The sequence below is a fragment of the Neofelis nebulosa genome, chromosome 6, assembly GCF_028018385.1.
Source record: "Neofelis nebulosa isolate mNeoNeb1 chromosome 6, mNeoNeb1.pri, whole genome shotgun sequence".
Taxonomy (NCBI): domain Eukaryota; kingdom Metazoa; phylum Chordata; class Mammalia; order Carnivora; family Felidae; genus Neofelis; species Neofelis nebulosa.
Window position 1 is genome coordinate 108,986,473 of NC_080787.1, and position 18,339 is coordinate 109,004,811.

Here is an 18,339-nt window from a genome sequence, read left to right on the forward strand (position 1 = left end):
CTGTTGAACTCCAGGGTGGATTACAAAGCCTATGTGTGTTATAGTAATTTAGAGTTCTTTATTTGGAATTATTCATGTATCAATGACTATTTTTTGGTAAAAAATCCACAGATATTATAGAATCCAAATTCTAAATAAATGGCAAATTGAAAAGCTTGAAACAAACCAGCAGGACATAGGAAGAGGTTTAATGAAGCTGAAGAAGGAAAGAGCCTCAGTAAAGCTCCACGAGGTTAGAATTTTTCCAGAGTGCACACTATTTCAGCTCCAATATCTAAAACAGTGCCTAGCACAGATTAGGCTCTCCATCAATACGATCTTGTAGGATGAGTGACTGAACAAACAAACCAAAAGAACGAATGAGTGAATGAATGAGAGCTCCCATAGAAGACTTAGGGCAGTAGAACTCTTTGCTGCCACAGCTACCGCGCCCGATAGAAATCCCGGAGTCAGCGCAGGTACCGGCTCCTCCTTCGGTGGGTGGAGCTCTGCGCTCGCTTCTCTCCGCCCCTCTTGCCGGTCGGTGCAGCCGCCGCCACCACCGCCGCCGCGGTCGCCGCTTGCAAGGGCTTCTGGGAGCCGAGTCTCGGGGTCTCGGGGAAGGGGCGCAGGTAGCCGCCATTTTGAGTTGCGAACCTTGTCGCTACGCTCAACGCTAGGGGCGGAGTGGCGACCCCACTGTTACCTGCAGCGGACGCCGCAACCGGGGACTGGGAAGTTGGGACAGCAGATCGTGCCACATTAATGGGTAAGTGGGAGTGATACAGGCCAGTTTGGGTGAAGCTTGGGTTTGGTCCCTTTGGGGGTTGCTGGTTCCAGGGGTCACTGTATTTAGCCCTTTCCTTGCGAAGGCTTGAGGACCAGGCCATTCTGCTAGGGTTTTTCGCAGGGTTCCCTAAGGGACACATTGGTGGCGGGGGCGTGGCAGCCGGACCTTTTCCTTGCTGACGCGACGGTGCGGGGGATTACAGATCCTCGCAGCCAGCCGGGCTGGCCCTCGGAAGGAGCCTTAAACGGCCGAGCTCATCCTGCCCGGTGCCGCTTCACCGTGCCTTGGTAGCTCCGTTCTCGGAGGTACACGGTCTGGTCAAATGTTGCCGTTCAGTCCTGGGACCTAGCGTCTGTGTGGGTCCGGCAGCTTATTAGAAGTTCCACAGTGTCCAGAATACCGCACGGCTGGCCCCGGGGGCCTACTTGTCGCACGCTCGCGGTCCGCCAGCTTCCCTCCTCCACCTGGATGTCGACGCGGGACTGGGTGGGATAGATGCTTCTAATAGCTCCGTTCCAAGATGAAAATTTAACAAGTGTTTCCTCGGTAATGCACGAGAGGCGAAGGATTCGAAAGGTGTGCAACGAGATAGTGATACTTCAAAAGAATATGACATCGGCATTTACTCTTAGGCTTTTAAAAGCATTTTACGTCTGACTTGATGTCTCTTAATCACAGCACTCAGTAAGCGATTTTCTTTTTTGGTAAACAAGAAACAGCCTTATCCTTTAGCTCTTTAAGTACTGCTTGTTTGGTTATAGGGGCTGTAGTCAGAACACTTACCCCTTTGTACCAGCCTTATATTTTTACTAATACGCATCCAGACCCGTAGAAATGGAGGCTTTAGGGGCACAAGAAATTCCGTTAATATATATTAGAAGAAGTTCAAGATGCAATTACTTGCCCAACCTCAAAACAGTTTTTCAAAAAGCTGAGTGAAAAATAAGCTTATAACTGGGAGAAAGAGAGAGAGAAAGAATCTCTGTTCTGCAGTCTCAAAGTATCTGAATGGCATTTCTTATATTTAAAATAACTTGTATGAGATGGTAACCTTTGAAGTAGTCTTTAAAGTTATTTTACAGAAAAGGGAACAATCCTCTCTGGTGAGGTACCTTTAGAGATTGTTCTTGGACTATATGTCTCCTTTAAAGCAATTGCAGTGAGGATGCAGGTATTAAATAGTAGCAGAAAAAGGAACAAATGATACATGAGTTGTTGGGGGTAGATTTTACTTGGTTACCATTTATATTAAAGATTTTAATGTGGGCACCTAGATTAATGATTAATTAGAAGTAGTGTCCAGTGTGTAGGCTGGAGAGGCACAAGGTAACTGAAGTAGATGTGGGGAGAAAACACTAGAACTTGTTTCTTTACCTTTTAAAACTATTCTATAAAAAATTTTTCTATTTGTGAATTTTGTAATGGGAGAGATTATTAGGCTAGTAATACTTGTATATAAATAAACATTGAGGATGAATACACAAATTTATTTATTTATTTATTTATTTATTTATTTATTTATTTATTTAGAGAGAAGAGCACAAGTGGGAAAGGGGCAGAGGGAGAGGGAGAGAGAATCCCAAGCACGCTCTGCACTCTTAGCCTGATGTGTTGTGGGGCTTGATCTCATGAAGTGTGAGATCATGACCTGATCCCAAATCAAGAGTTTGATGTGTAACTGACTGAGCCACTCATGTGCCCCTGCACAAATATATTTTGCATACGTAAGGATGTGTGATCAAAAAAAGATTAGAGGCCGATGGCCTCGAAAAGCCTAATGTGTAGGCGATAAACATTAAGAGACTTATTACTATGAACATTTCATTTTGCTAAAATATTTTATATTTATTGAGCATAAGTCAACAACTAATGTTGAAGTCCAGTTTGTTCCGTAGTGAACTCATCTTTTTCTCATCTCAGAGCCAAAGCTCTTATTAATGAGCCAGAATGGTTATATATATAGAAATGCTTAGGGAATACTGCTGCGCACTGTTTTTATTAATAAAGTTAGATTGAGCTGTTTCTAATGATAAGTATTTGTAGGTCCACACAGTATTATTGAAATCAATTCATTAATTATTTTAAAGAAGGATTTTGGTCAAGTATAAATATACCTTAATTGCTATAATGTACATGTGTTAAGTTCAGAGGCACAGAGTATCTTTCACATCATTCTGAAGTGCTCAGCCTTTTCCATTCTACTTTTAGCTCCACCACTAATGAAATTTCTCTCACTGTCTTTACCAGTGACCTAATTATCAAATCTGATGCCTTGTGTGGCACCTGGCTTATTGTAGGCACTTAGATTTGCTGGATGAATCAAAGAATGAATAAATCAAGTGGTCTGTTTTCAGTGCTACTATAAATTAAATACAACCTTGTCTTTTGAATTCTCTTCTCTTTCCTCTTTCTTCTGGTTCTCTTATTTCTCTGACCTATTTCTTTTTGGTCCTTTGCTCCTTTTCCCACTAAGAGATAAACATCCTCAAGATTTCAATCCTTGGTCACCTTTCTTTTATAGCTGTACATGATCGTGGATTATCAATTAGGATTCTTCCTGGGGTTTGACCCATATTTTTAACCATCTATAGGTCTAAATTTCCTGTATGTGTCCTAAGTATTATAAATTGAACACATTTAAAATGAAAGTTACTATACATGTATTAGAATGGCTACAATTAACAACAACAAAATTCTGGCAGTACCAACTGTAGCAGAACAAAGAGCAACAGGAACTCTTACACATTGCTGATGGGAGTACAAAATGGTACAATACTTTGCTGTTTGGCAGTTTCTTATAAAATGGGAGGCATAAACTTACCATGTTATCCATCAGTCCTACTTCTAAATATTTACCCGAGAGAAATGAAAACATATTTACACAAAAACCTGTACATGAATATTTATAACATTTATTCATAATTGTACTAAATTAGAAACAACCTAAATGTCCTTCAACTAATGAATCGAGCAACTGTGATATAAGCATGCAATTGAATACTACTCAACAATAAGGAATGAATTATTGATATATGCCAACAATATGGATCTCATAGATACACTATGCTAAATGAAAGAAGCCAATTCAAGACTATACGCTGTTTTTATTCCACTTACTGTGAAATTCAGGAAAAGTCAGAACTGTGGAGATAGAGAACAAGTCAGTGATTGCCAGGTATTAAGGGTGGAAGAGGGGCTAATTGGAGCAGCATGAGGAAGTTTTTTATTTTTTATTAAAAAAAATGTTTTTTAATGTCTATTTACTTCTGGGGGGGGAGGGGCAGAGAGAGAAGGAGACACAGAATCTGAAGCAGGCTCCAGGCTCTGAGCTGTCAGCACAGAGCCTGACCTGGGGCTCAAACCCACGAACCGAACTGTGAGATCATGACCAGAGCCAAAGTCGGATGCTCAACTGACTGAGCCACCCAGACACCCCAGCATGACAAAGTTTTTTAGGGGTCATGGAGCTGTTTGTATCTTGATTGTGATGGTTTTATGCTGTGCATTTGTCAAATTCATAGAACTTTATACCAAAGGAGTGCTTGTTTTACTGTATGTAACTTTAAAAAGAAAACAGTTTATTGTTTTCATCTCAAAAACAAGCTAGCAATCAAACAAAACCATCCCTCTGATACTCCATCTGTATTCCCTGTCTTGGCTTATTTTGTCATTGTACTGAAATAGCTCAAGCTAAAAACCATAGGGTTTCCTAAACTCCTTTTTCTTATTCACCTCATATTTCTTATATTTATTTGGTCTCTTATTCTTTTTGAATCAATTTCTGCAATGTGTCTGGAATCAACAGTCTTCTACATTTCCAGTGTAACTATTAATTTAGTTCTGGTCTTCATCATCAAAGTTCAAAACAATCTTCTCTTTAATTTCTTTAATTCTGTTCCTTAGGATCAAATCCAAATTTCTCAACCTCATTGCAGGAACCATAGGTGTTCTTAGTTACATTTCTAGCTTTATCTCCTGCCTTTTCTCCCATGAATTTAATTTAGGCACACTTAATTTCTTACTGTTTTGTGATTATGCCAGTTTTCTCCAAGAACTGTGCCTTTGCATGTATTCCCTCTGCTTGAAATGCTTGTTCCTTCCCTTTCCCTTTTCATCCTCTTTCCTGGCAAATTCTTGCTCTTCCTTTAAGATAACTGTGAAGATTTTCAGAGCTCCCTGAGGCACAGTTAGCTGCTAGGTCTTCTGGGCTTTCACGGGATTCAATGCATATGTTTCAGCTACTCTACTAATTACAGTATAATTTGCTACTTCATTAGTCTGTCTTTGACATCAGAGATAGCAGATAAATGCCAACCTTTTTCTTCTGTTTACTTCATAGTGTTAATTGATCACAATATTCTCTTTGGTTTCTGAAAGTAAAATTATTATATTATTTTAAATGTGACATGTTACATAAAATACTGTAAGTGCATTTGTAAGAAAATGTTTATATAAATGTTAATGTTTTTAAATACGTTTATAATAAAACTACTTAAAAATATATAAGTATTTCAGCATTTAAAGAGAACTAATTATACCATAGTACTGCAAACTAGTATTGCAGTCATGACTGAAGTCATGACCCATGCAGCCTTAGTTTTTTTTTTTTTAATTTTTTTTAACATTTTATTTTATTTTCGGGGGGAGACAGAGCATGAACAGGGGAGAGGCAGAGCCACCGACCGAGCCACCAGGCGCCCCCCCGTCTTAGTTCTGAAGGCAGCACTTTAAGTAAATAAAAGAAGCCAGACCCCCAAAAATATTTGACCTGTGCTTATTGAAGCCTAATACCATGTTCCCTTGAAAATAAGGTATTTCATTCTGGCCATTTCTTGATCTTGTTGGGAGCATAACTTAGAAGGTTTTTTTTTTTCAATTCTTTTTTTTTTTTTTAAATGTTATTTTGGAGCCGCCTGGGTGGTTCAGTTGGTTAAGGATCCAACTGTGGCTCAAGTTACGATCTTACGGTTCATGGGTTCGAGCCCCACGTCTGGCTCTCCGCTCACAGCTGAGAGCCTAGAACCTGCTTTGGATTCTGTGTTTCCCTCTCTCTCTGCTCCTCCCCTGCTTGTGCATGCACACACTCTCACTCTCAAAAATAAATAAACATTAAAAAATAAAAAGTTTTTTAAAAAAAATTATTATTTACTTATTTTGAGAGAGAGAGAGAGGGAGAGAGAGAAAGAGAGAGAGAGAATTCCAACCAGGCTTTGCCCTTCAGCGCAGAGCTTGATGTGGGACTCCATTTCACAAACCATGACATCATGAGCTGAGCCAAAATCAAGAGTCAACTGCTTAACCGACTGAGCCACTCAGGCACCCCTAGAAGTTTTTTACCCAACTATTTCATGATTGATAATTTCCTGGCTGACAGTGAATATAAGACGTTTCCTACTTCAGGAAGGTTAAAACAGCAGGGTTTGGGGAGTGCGTCTTAAAACCAGTGAAGTTAGGGTAATGACTTTATCTGTGTTTAGACCAAAATCTATTATTTGTTTGATAGTTTAGTCCTTAAAATATTTGGTCCTTTTGCCCCAATTTTGTTATGGGAATGAGGGAATGTATTCTTTGTACATGATCTTTAGAATGGATTTTGTAATTCTATTTAAGCAGTAAGCATGAACTTAGTTTCCCTAGAGTAAACATTTCATGTTGTTTTGAGAGTTACAAGTATCTGTTTCTTCTCTCCTAACCTTAAGATGCCATGGCTAGTCCAGGGAAAGATAACTATAGAATGAAAAGTTATAAGAACAAAGCCCTAAACCCCCAAGAGATGCGCAGACGAAGAGAAGAAGAAGGAATACAGCTTCGAAAACAAAAAAGGGAAGAACAGGTAGGTGTTTCAAAATATTTAATTCTGTTTATCACAAAACTGTATAGATTTTAGAAGTTGTGTTATTATTGCTTATTTTTAGATAATTTTAAATGAAAAAGTGTTTTAGGAAATTGAATATAAGCCTGTCCTTTAATTTGTTAGACTCCAGGAGTAATTCATGAATCAGAAACCTGTACTATTTTTAATCATTGAGAGGAACATCTTTTCTGTTCTATTGATAAAACTTTTCTGTTAATTATATTTTATCCCAGTGCTAAGGATTTTTTACCCTTAAGCCTGTTTAGATCACTTCTGTTTGTCATTGTAAAATTCTTCCCCAAAAAATATTGTATTCATTTGTTGCTTTGTGGTTTTCACAGTTCTTGCTTTTAAGTTAATTGTAGTCATCTTCCTATGCTGATCATACTATTCCTTCTGTAGTCTCATCAGCCAGCTAGATCTCTAAGACTTCTCTGTTCTGAACTTTGTATATGTGACATAAGGAATAGAAACATCATTAGAAAGAGTGCCTCTCAATGCTTTTCATTCCAAGTTATACTTAAGTTTAGAAATATTTATAAGTAATTAAGAGGGTATAGTCTTCACATGCATAAATTAAAACTAATTTGCAGAAAGGGCTAGCAATGAAGAAAGTAGAGAAAGACCCTGTTTTATAAATATGATTTGTCATCTCCCTATCTGTATTATCTAGCACAGTCCTAACTATATTATAGTAGGAACTCAAAAAAAAAATTAAAAAAATCTGTTGAGTGAATGATTAGAAAGAACTATACTGGCTGAAGAAGAGTGGTAATTATTTAGCTATCAAAAAGAATATGATACCAGAAATTTTCCTCTATGTAGGAAATGTAGGAAATGTATCTACATAGGAAATGTATCTAGGAAATGTATCTATGCATCCTACTCAGTGATGTAGGAAATGTATCTATGCATCCTACTCAGTGATGTAGGAAATGTATCTATGCATCCTACTCAGTGACTTCTCTATGCTTTATTTCTCTTATCTTTTTTTTTCTTTATTATTTTTTTCACTTCTGAAATAATAAGGATAGGGCCATCTTTCTTGAGAGTTGTTCTCTATTCCTTATTAATCTGATATACTAAGTGTGTTAATATGCCACATTATTTTTCTTAGGTAACTAATTTGCTTTTTTATTAAGATTTCTTGGAAAAATTTTTGAAAAATTTTTAGACATCTCATACACTAGTGTGAGCATATGTGCTTTTATAAGTACTATAAAACATAAATGTGTACTGCACTGAAGGGACCCGCCATTGGTAAAAGATCTGAAATTAAGAATGACTTCGAGCAATCTGCAGGATAGAGGCTAACCTAGCTTGGAAAGTTTAACTTCTCAAAGGTTATTAAGGTCTTCATGGCATAGTGATTGAGAAACACCTAAAATATTTGGAATTTTAAGTGATAAGATTATTAGTTTGTTTTGTACACTTAAATGAAAAATATAATTCTATGGGAATTCAGTGTTTTATGTATAAAGTGTTTGTTCTTTATTACAGCTGTTCAAACGCAGAAATGTCTCTTTGCCCAGAAATGATGAATCTATGCTAGAAAGTCCAATCCAGGATCCAGATATCAGTTCCACTGTACCTATTCCAGAGGTAGATATTACAAAAATATATTTCAGATTCTACTTCAATAATATTTTGGAGGTAGTGGATACAGCAAATATTATTCATATAAAATATTTAAATGATAAATTATATTTTCTGTGTTTTAGGAAGAAGTTATCACCACAGATATGGTTCAGATGATTTTTTCTAATAACGCTGATCAACAGCTTACAGCAACACAGAAATTTAGAAAGCTGCTTTCTAAAGGTAAGAATTATTATTTTACGAATTGATTTTTAATAAGCAATTTAATTTAGTACATTTATCTTATAAAACCAGAAAATTTAATCATTTAATAAAAGAAGGCTATGGGTCATTACTTTTCCTAGATCAACATGATAAAATAAGCTTTAAAATTTGCTAATGCTAATGGATAATGAACTGAACTTGTAATGACACGATTTAAAATTGATGTCACTTTTTTTTCCCTCCAAATTTGTATTTAAATTCTAGTTAGTTAACATATAGTGTATATTGGTTGCAGAAGTAGAATTTAGTAATTCATTGCTTACATATAACCTCCAGTGCTCATCATACCAAGTGCGCTCCTTAACCCATCACCCATTTCAGTATGCTTATTTGATATTACAAGATTCTGCACTAGAGTTTTATTTATTGGATTTTTTTTTAAGGCACTCTTCTTTGTCTGTACGTCTTAATTTTTCTTTAAAATGTACTTTTAAATAAGATATATTTTTGGAGGGGGTCCCTGGATGGCTCAGTCGAGTAAGCGTCCAACTCTTGATTTTGGCTCATGTCATGATCTCACAGTTAGTGAGTTTAAGCCCTATGTCAGGCTACACAGTGATAGCACAGAGCCTGCTTGGGATTCTCTCTCTCTCCTTCTCTGTCTTCCCCTCCCCGGCTTGTGCACACGCACGCTGTCTCTTTCTCTCTCAAAATAAAAAACTTTTTAAAAAATATCTATTTTTTTTAATAAAGTTAATTAATTAATTTTTTTTTTTTTTAAGTAGGCACCACACCCAGCATGGCGCTTGAACTCACTCAAAACCTGGAGCTCAAGAGTCTTATGCTATACTGACTGATAAATAAGGAACACTAACCAAGAAGTTGCTGGGGAACCATAAGAATATACTTTTTGTTGAAACCAAGGGAGAAGAAAGACTTTTTGGTACTTAGATTGCCAATCGCTAAAATATCTTGGTTTTATTTTTGCGTATCTTTGTTTGAAAATTTCCTAGAGATTTTGTGGTTCTCAAAAGTCCTCTGCATTTCATGAAAATTTATGAAGAATACTAATAGTTCAGTAGCATTTCTGTAAATAATGGATTATACTCTGACAAAATGGAACATAACTTGACTGGAAAGCATTAGCAATGGTTGACAGGGAAGGGGACATCCCTGGAAAGTGGAGTATGCTTATGAAGAATTAGAGGGAGCATTATCTTTCAGTTGGTGTTTCGAATGTTAGACTGAAATACTCCATGTTGCGAAGGTGACCTTTGAAATAGCCTTCAACTTACAAAATTAAATATTTGTATAGGAAATATTTTAGGATTTGTCTTACTGTGGTCAATGTAAAAGAATTTGCAGTAAACATTGCAATTAGGAGAACATTTGTTTACTTCAATTAAATACACCTGAGGCTTTTAAACTTGGTCAGTGAAACCTAGGAAAGTTACTTTGTGTGTCCTGTTAATTGACACCGGGACCAGATTATTGTCTTTTTGTGTCATGTAATAACTTAATTCTTTTTAATTTTTAGAACCTAATCCACCAATTGATCAGGTTATACAGAAACCAGGAGTTGTACAGAGATTTGTGAAATTTCTTGAAAGAAATGAAAATTGTACTTTACAAGTGAGTTCTAAAGTTTTCTTTCTTAATTCTTTCCAGAAATAACATGTGATTAAAGTTTCTAGTGAAAGTAAGTTCTACAGTACTGAATATATTTAAGCATTCAGGAATAAAGGGAGAGGTGGTGCCACCTGTCTGGCCCTGGTCATGTTTGCAATGCTGGTTTCTCCTAGGAACGTTTGTTCTGTTAAACAATTTTGGGAAAAGTATATAAAGTCATTCTTAATTTAATAAAAATTTTGTAGCTGTCAACCTTTAATAAATTTTTTGTTTTAGAAAACCTCAAAATATTAATGGGTAAATTTTTTTGACCCTTAGCTAATTAGGGTTGTAACATTTTAGTATAAGCTCTTTTACCTCTTAAAATATTTTTATGTGATTAAGGTTTTTTTTTGAAAAAAAAAAAAGAACTAATCAATATAATTTACTAATTATAAAAAGTTAGGTTTGTCCAAAAGAGCATTGCTTCTGTCAGAATACCTGACTCTTTAATACTAAACATTAGTTTTGTGAATTATAATTTCAGATGTGTTCATTTATTGTTCATGATTTTATACATTTTCATTCTATTTTTTTCAGTTCTTATTTTTCCAGATTGAGTCTTTTTTTTTAATGTTTTTATTATTTATTTTTGAGAGAGAGAGCAGGGGAGGGGCAGAAAGGACGACAGAGGATCTGAAATGGGCTCTGAGCTGTCAGCACAGAGCCTGCTGTGGGGCACAAACTCACAAACCTTGAGATTATGACCTGAGCCTAAGTTGGACGCTCAACCGACTGAGCTACCCAGGCGCCCCAGATTGAGTCCTTTTTCAAAATTAAGAGTTTTTATTTATGAAATCTGATTAATTTTACTAGTTGTAAATCAGTCTACCAGGTTGTTCAGCTAAGTCTTTACTCTCCCTCTTTCCCTTCTTTTTGACATTTCTTTGGTGCTCTCACTTATTCTACTTCTATTTTTCCTTAGTTTGAAGCTGCATGGGCATTAACTAATATAGCATCTGGAACTTTTCTGCATACCAAGGTAGTGATTGAAACTGGAGCTGTTCCAATTTTTATCAAACTTCTTAATTCAGAACATGAAGATGTGCAAGAACAGGTATATGTTTCTAATACGAATGGTTATGTTTACTAGATTTTCATGTTTTCTTGAGAGTTGCATGTGCATTTCATTTCTTAAAACACAGTAATTTCTATTTGGTGTCAAATTAGAATGAAAGTAGAATGCACTGTCTCAGGCATAATCCTGGGTTCTCTGTATGATCTCAACTATCAAAAATTACTATTCCCATGTATAACAGAGCATACTGAGACCTAGAAAGTTAGTAATTTACCCAAAGTCACAGTGAATGGCTGAACCAAGTTTTAAACCTGGGCTGGTCTGACTCCTCATTCTTTGCTTGTCCATAGATTATTTTGTTGTTGTTGTTGTTGTTTTTAAATATCACATTATTTTTAATAGAACTGTTTTAAAATAAACATAAATAAATTCTCATAGTTGTTGTAAGAGGGAAATTTTAATCACATATGATTTGTACCAACAAAAAATAAAATGTATTTTTGTTTTGAACTGTTTTTATGGCAAATTTATCTGTTGTCCATTCATCTGTTTAGTTTTATATATACAGTATATGGGGTTTTTCCCCCCCACATAGCATTGATATTAGGAGCCTTTTCTAATGACATTAATTATTCTTCCAAGAAGATTTATTGATTACTCATTATCTAGTCAGATATATTACCATAATTTGTTATCTATCCCTCAGTTATATTATACATCGTGTTATTTCTAGCTTATTAATGTTACTGATATGTGAGGAACATTATATATCAATCTTTATCTGTCTCTTGATTATTTCATTAGGAAAAATGACTTAATTATGGTAAAAGAAAAAATTTTAAGTTCTTATTACATATTTCAAAGTTGACCTCCAAAAAAGTTATATGTATTGATTTCCCCACCAATAGAATATCAATTCCACAGGGTGAAAAATATCATTAATTTAAAAGAGTTTTCTTAAGGTAGCTATATATGGCTTACTTGGTTAAAGCACCTATCTCATAAAAGATCTTTCTTTCTTTTTTTTTTTTGAGTTTATTTTATTTATTTTCAGAGTGAGACAGATGGGGAGGGTTAGAGGGAGAGGGAGAGAGAGAGAATCCCAAGCAGGCTCTGCAATGCCAACACAGAGCCCCAATGCAGGGGTTGAACTCATGAGCCATGAGATCATGACCTGAGCCAAGATCAAGAGTTGGACACTTAACCGATTGAGCCATTCAGTGCCCCTTATAGAAGGTTTTTCTTAAAAAAAAAAATAGAAAATAGGGGCGCCTGGGTGGCTCAGTCGGTTAAGCATCCGACTTCGGCTCAGGTCATGATCTCGCGGTCCATGAGTTCGAGCCCCGTGTCGGGCTCTGTGCTGACCGCTCAGAGCCTGGAGCCTGTTTCAGATTCTGTGTCTCCCTCCGTCTCTGACATTCCCCTGTTCATGCTGTCTCTGTCTCAAAAATAAATAAACGTTAAAAAAAAAAATTAAAAAAAAAATAGAAAATAAACTTAGGTCTAGAGTTGATGTTAAAAATATTAACTCATGTTTTAAATGTTAAAACTTTGTCAATTGAAAAACGTAACTTGTCTACTTGTGTACTTACTTGAAAAATTTGATTAAGAATATAATGAAATGATGATTTGTATTTGTAGAATTTATCATTTAATTGAAGTTTAATAAGTGAATCTTTATTTCCAATTATTTAAAAAAATTATGATGAACCTGGACTAATTCTAAACTTATTTTCAAAGATCAATCCCAAGCCAATTCTTATATTAGCTTTACCTCACTTTTCTGTGTTTTGTGTCTCCTTCCCTTTTTTTACAAATCAGTCCCTTCCCAGTGAGTGGATTCCTTGGCATAAGAGCAAACCTCTAGTATAAGTAATTAAATAATTCACTAAATTAATATATCTTATCTGAATCCATGTAGATTCGGAGTAGACAGTCTCTTTGTTGAACAGAATAAACATTTCACTAGTATGTAATGAAAAAATTGTTTAATGCCCAATCCTTGAGTTTGACTAAAAATATTAGTAAATGGCACTTTTAAACTTTTCTTACTGTCCATCTAGAATGTTTTGTTTTTTTAAACATCTTGGAAGCTATTACTTTGTTCATTCTGTACTAAAATCTTATTTGTAAGAGAAAGCATCTTATTTAAGATATTGTTGTAACAGGATATCTCTTTCTCATTTTTCTAAGGCTGTTTGGGCACTTGGCAATATTGCTGGTGACAATGCCGAATGCAGAGATTTTGTTTTGAATTGTGAAATACTTCCACCTCTTTTAGAGTAAGTACTTTATCACAAATGAATACTAGTTTTGGGAAAAAAATTATATTCTGCAGTATATTTCTGTATACACAATTATGTTCTTCAGTGATGCTTTTAAATTTGGCTTCTGTTTAGCTGTACCAAGAGTAATAGCTTGAAAGTAGATTAAAAATGTTTCTACTTTTATCGTATCCATCTTTATTTTTTCTTAAGCAATACTTAACAGTGTTCATTGTGTGCTTGATGCTTACTGTGCTGAAATAATTCTACAAAATGAGGATATAAGTAGTTGCACTACAGTAAAAATTTAAGTTTTGCTAAAGCATGGAATCTTTAGTGCATGAACAGATGATGTATTTAGGGTATCAGGTTTTTATATTTGATTTTGAAATGTTCAGAGAACAAAGATCATAAGAGATTTTTCTTTCAGAGTTAGAATTTTACTTAAACGATTTATCTAGTGGTTTCTTTTCCAAATACATTACACGTTTTTTTTTAAAAAGGAATTATTCTAAATCCTTTATAGAAATTTCATAAAATTATTTGAAAGTTAAATTCCTTTATTCATCTTGGCTACCTTTCACTAAAAAGATCTTTTTTTAGGCTAATTGCCACTGGCAAGTAGTGAAAAAGAAAAAAACTAGTTGAGATGGTTGAAAGGAAAAATTTTGTCATTTCTGTGCTATTAGTCATTCTCTCCAAGCTGAAAAATTGAATAGGAAGAATAAACTTTAGATACTAGTTTGCAAAAGATATTTTATTCTTTTAGAGAGGGTAACTTTCCATGAATAGAGTGATTTCTCAGCATTTCACTCAATAACATCGAATATTTAGTATGTGCAGGCCACTGAACCACTTGCTATATCATTAACTTTGGGCTTGTTCAAAGTTAATGTTCCAAAGTGTTGGAGAATTTAGCTGTGCTATAAAATAAAATACTGATTTAGAGTTCAATATCAGAGTTATTTTGAATTTCATACTGTTAAAAGTATCTCTTAAATTTTCAATTTGAGATTTTTCTGGCCTGATTATAGGGTTTGTAGATTGATTGAGCACTTTGTTTCTTTTTACTTTTGCTGTCTCATTTTCTTATTTGTTAGTATTTCAAGTTGGTAATGGTTTATGAAATAATATGTAAGCATTTCTTAATTCTGATTCCTTTAAATGTTTAAGGAAATTTTAATCATGACCAAAGAAACAAAACAAAACAAAACAAAAAAATAAAGCTCTAAAGGAGAACAAAAGCACCCAGCTAAATAGTTATAAACATAATAAATTTCAGAAAAAGAATAGGCTTAAAAAGTAAGTTTCAGTTTCATTAAAAAATTGAGAAAGATAGTGAAGAAGAAATTATGTCAACTTAGCTACCAGATGCATACACTTTAGTTGGGCAAAAGGATGAAAGTTACTAGCTTAAAAAAGATTATGGATTATCTGTTGTTCACATTGAAGTTCACATTTTAGTTGATAAGTAAATGTAAAACTTCTGTTAATGGTTTTATCAATTCTGTTTGAGTTTTAATTTGTTTTACTTTACTTCATTTGATATCAGTAAATATAACTTTTCAGTAAACATAAACCGCTCGGTAAATGTAAACTTCTTACTACTATAGACTTCATATACTGACACATTTGTTGTTTTAATTTAGTTCAACTTTAATTTATATAATAACCCCATTAATATAGTTAAAGAAGAGTAGTATACAACAGAGCTTGGACAACTGCAGTCCTCAGGCCAAATCCGGCCTGCTTCCTGTTTTGTAAATTAAATTTTATTGTAACATAGTCATTCCCATTTGCTTACTTAATATCTATGGTTGCTTTCATGCTACGTCAGCACAGTTGAATAGTTACTACACAGAAAGGTGTGCAAAGCCTAAAATATTTATTTAAAAAGTTTCTCAATCCCTGATATAAAACGTCAATATAATTATTTTATTTCTAAATGTGTTACAATTTTAGGTTTCAAAGACTGTAGGAAGACATGTAGAACAGATTTTGTTTTTATATATGATAAAAGATAATATAACAAAATTTACCATTTTGACTGTTTTAAAATATACAGCTCACTGGCATTAAGCAGTGTTTTGTACCTATCACAATTATTTAGTTCCAGAACTTTTAACACCCCAAGCAGAAACTGCATTACCCATTAAGCTGTCATATCCTATTTCCTCACAGCCTCAGCTCTGGGAAATCACTAATCCACTGTTTCTGTGGATTTGGCTATTCTGGATATTTCATAAAAATGGAATCATACGTTGTGTGACCTTTTGTATCTGGCTTCTTTCACTTAGCATATTGTTTTCAAGGTTCATCCATATTATAGCATGTATCAGTACTTCATTATTTTTGTGGCTGAATAATATTCTATTGTATTTTGTTCCCTTATTCATCAGTTGATGGTCATTTGGGGTTTTTCCCCCCCCATCTTTTGATTATATAGTATTCCTGTGAGCATTCATTCTTTTTAGGTATATACCTATGAATAGAATTGCTGGGTTGTATGGTAATTCTATCTTTAACTGTTTAAGAATCACCGAACTGTTTTCCATAGCAGCAGTACCATTTTACATTCCCACCAGCAATGTATGAGAGTTTCAGGTTTTCCATATTCTCATCAGCGCTTGTTATCTGTTATTCTGATTCTGATTTAAGGCTGTAAGACGGTATCTCATTTTGCTTTGATTTGCATTGAACATCTTTTCATAGGTTTGTTGGCCATATGTATATTTTCTTTGGAGAATGTTTATTAAGTCTTTTGAGTATTTTTTTAAATTTAGTTATTTGTCTCTTTGTTGTGTTACAAGAATTCTTCATAGGGGTGCCTGGGTGGTTCAGTCGGTTGTGTCCAACTTAGGCTCAGGTCATGATATCACGGTTCATGAGTTCAAGTCCCGCATTAGGCTCTGTGATGACAGCTCAGAGCCTGGAGCCTGCTTCGGATTCTGTGTCTCCCTCTCTCCCTGCCCCTCCCCTGCTCGCGCTCTGTCTCTCTCTCTCAAAAATAAATAAACATTAAAAAAAAAGATTTCTTCATATATTCTGAATAGATTCTTATCAGGTAAATGATTTACAGTTTGTTTTGTTTTGTTTTGTTTTGCGTTCTCTGGGTTGTCTTTACTCTCTTGATAGTGTCCATTGATTCACAAAAGTTTTTTAAATTGATGAAATCCAATGTGTCTGTTTTTTCCTTTTGTTGCTTATGCATTTGGTGTCGTATGTAAGAAACCATTGCCAAATTTAAGGTTGTGAATATTTGCCATTATGTTCTCTTCTAAGAATCTTACGGTCTTAGCTCTTATATTTACATCTTTGATCCATTTTGAGTTATTTTTTTTTTATATGATGTGAGTTGCATTTGGGCATTCACTTATCCCAGCATGATTTGTTGAACAAAATATTCTTTCCCCATTGAACAGTCTTGACACCTTTGTTGTAAATGAGTTGACTATACATGTGTGGGTTCATTCTTAATTCTGTTCCATTGATATATACATCTATCCTTATGCCAGTACCATATTGTTTTGATTTCAGTACCTTTGTGGTAGATTTTGAAATGAGAACACGTGAGTCCTTCAATTTTCTTTTTTTGGTTAAGGTTGTTTTAGCTATAGAGGGTTCCTTGCAATTCCATATGAATCTGTTTTCAGGGTACAAACTGATTAAATTTATTCCTAAGTATTTTATTATTTTTTTGATGGTATTTAGGTGAAATTTGTTCCTGGATTTCTTTTTTGACTTGTTCATTGGTAGTGCTTTGTGATCTAACATACAGTATATCCTGAGGAATGTTTAATGTGCACTTGAGAAGAATATATATTCTGTTGTTACTGAGTTGAATGTTGTATAGGTGTCTTTTATATTTAGTTGGTTTATAGTCTTGTTGAAGTTCCCTGTTTTTTTGCTGATCATCTATCTAGGTGTTCTATCCATTACTGAAAACAGTATATTGAAGTTTCTAACTATGATTGTTCAACTGTGTATTTCTTCCTTCAGGTGTAACCATTTTTGCTTTGTATACTTTGCTGTGTTGTTAGGTTTTATAAGATTTAAGTGTTATATCTTCATTATGGATTGATTTTTTTTATCAATATATAGTATTCGTGTTGTCTCTTAAAATAACTTTTTTTTTAAGTTTATTTATTTTAAGAGAGAGAGTGAGCGAGCAGGGGGGAGGGGCAGAGAGAAAGAGAGAATCCCAAGCAGGCCCCACATTGTCAGTGCAGAGCCAGACTTGGGGCTCGAACCCATGAACCGTAGGATCATGACCTGAGCTGAAATCAAGAGTCAGTGGCTTAACCAACTGAGCCACCCAGGCACCCCACCTTAAAATAACTTTTAACTTGAAGTCTGTTTATCTGATACTAATATAATTAGTATTTATCTGATTCCATCCTTTCACTTTCAGCCTCTTTGTGCCTTTAAATCTAAAGTGAGTATCTTGTAAAGTTTATTATAGATGGCTTATAGATTGTTGCTTGTTTATTTTTGGGTTTTTAAAAAATGTATTCTGCCAGTCACTGCCTTCTAATTGAAGGCTTTAATCCATTTGTAATCAGCATAAATACTGACAAGGAAGGACTTCTGCCATTTTATTGTGTTCTGTATGTTTTATATCTTTTTTGCTTCTCAGTTCCTTATTGCCTTCTTTTGTGTTTGATTTTTTGTGGTAAGATATGGTATTGATTCCTTTCTCATCTCCTTTTCTGTATATTTTCTAGTTATTTTCTTAATGATTAATCCAGGGAGTACAGTTAACATCTTAAACTTACAATAACCTTGTTTAAATTAATACCAATTTAATCTCAATCTTATGAAAAAACTTTGCTCCTGTATATTACTGTCCTACCTCCTTTAAGTTGCTATTGTCAAAAATAACATTGTACATTGTATGCCAGTTAACATCGACTTATAATTATTACTTTATTTATTTTTTAAATCCTATAGAAAAAAAGAAAAA

The 18,339-nt window shown here is 34.6% G+C and overlaps 1 protein-coding gene across 2 annotated transcripts in view; it reads left to right on the forward strand.

Moving 5' to 3' along the window:
• Window positions 1–591: 591 nt before the first annotated feature.
• The window catches only part of KPNA5 (karyopherin subunit alpha 5), a 43,854-nt gene continuing 26,106 nt past the window's right edge, over window positions 592–18,339 (forward strand). Inside the window, exons 1-7 of one of the 2 annotated variants that reach the window (XM_058735067.1) lie at window positions 592–748; window positions 6,469–6,602; window positions 8,124–8,225; window positions 8,345–8,444; window positions 9,964–10,058; window positions 11,020–11,151; window positions 13,306–13,394. In XM_058735067.1, coding sequence (XP_058591050.1) covers window positions 745–748; window positions 6,469–6,602; window positions 8,124–8,225; window positions 8,345–8,444; window positions 9,964–10,058; window positions 11,020–11,151; window positions 13,306–13,394 — 656 coding nt within the window. In that variant the 5' untranslated portion in view covers window positions 592–744. Of the gene's footprint in view, window positions 749–1,334; window positions 1,454–6,468; window positions 6,603–8,123; window positions 8,226–8,344; window positions 8,445–9,963; window positions 10,059–11,019; window positions 11,152–13,305; window positions 13,395–18,339 lie in introns of those variants that run through there. The other variant, XM_058735068.1, reaches the window with a different exon arrangement.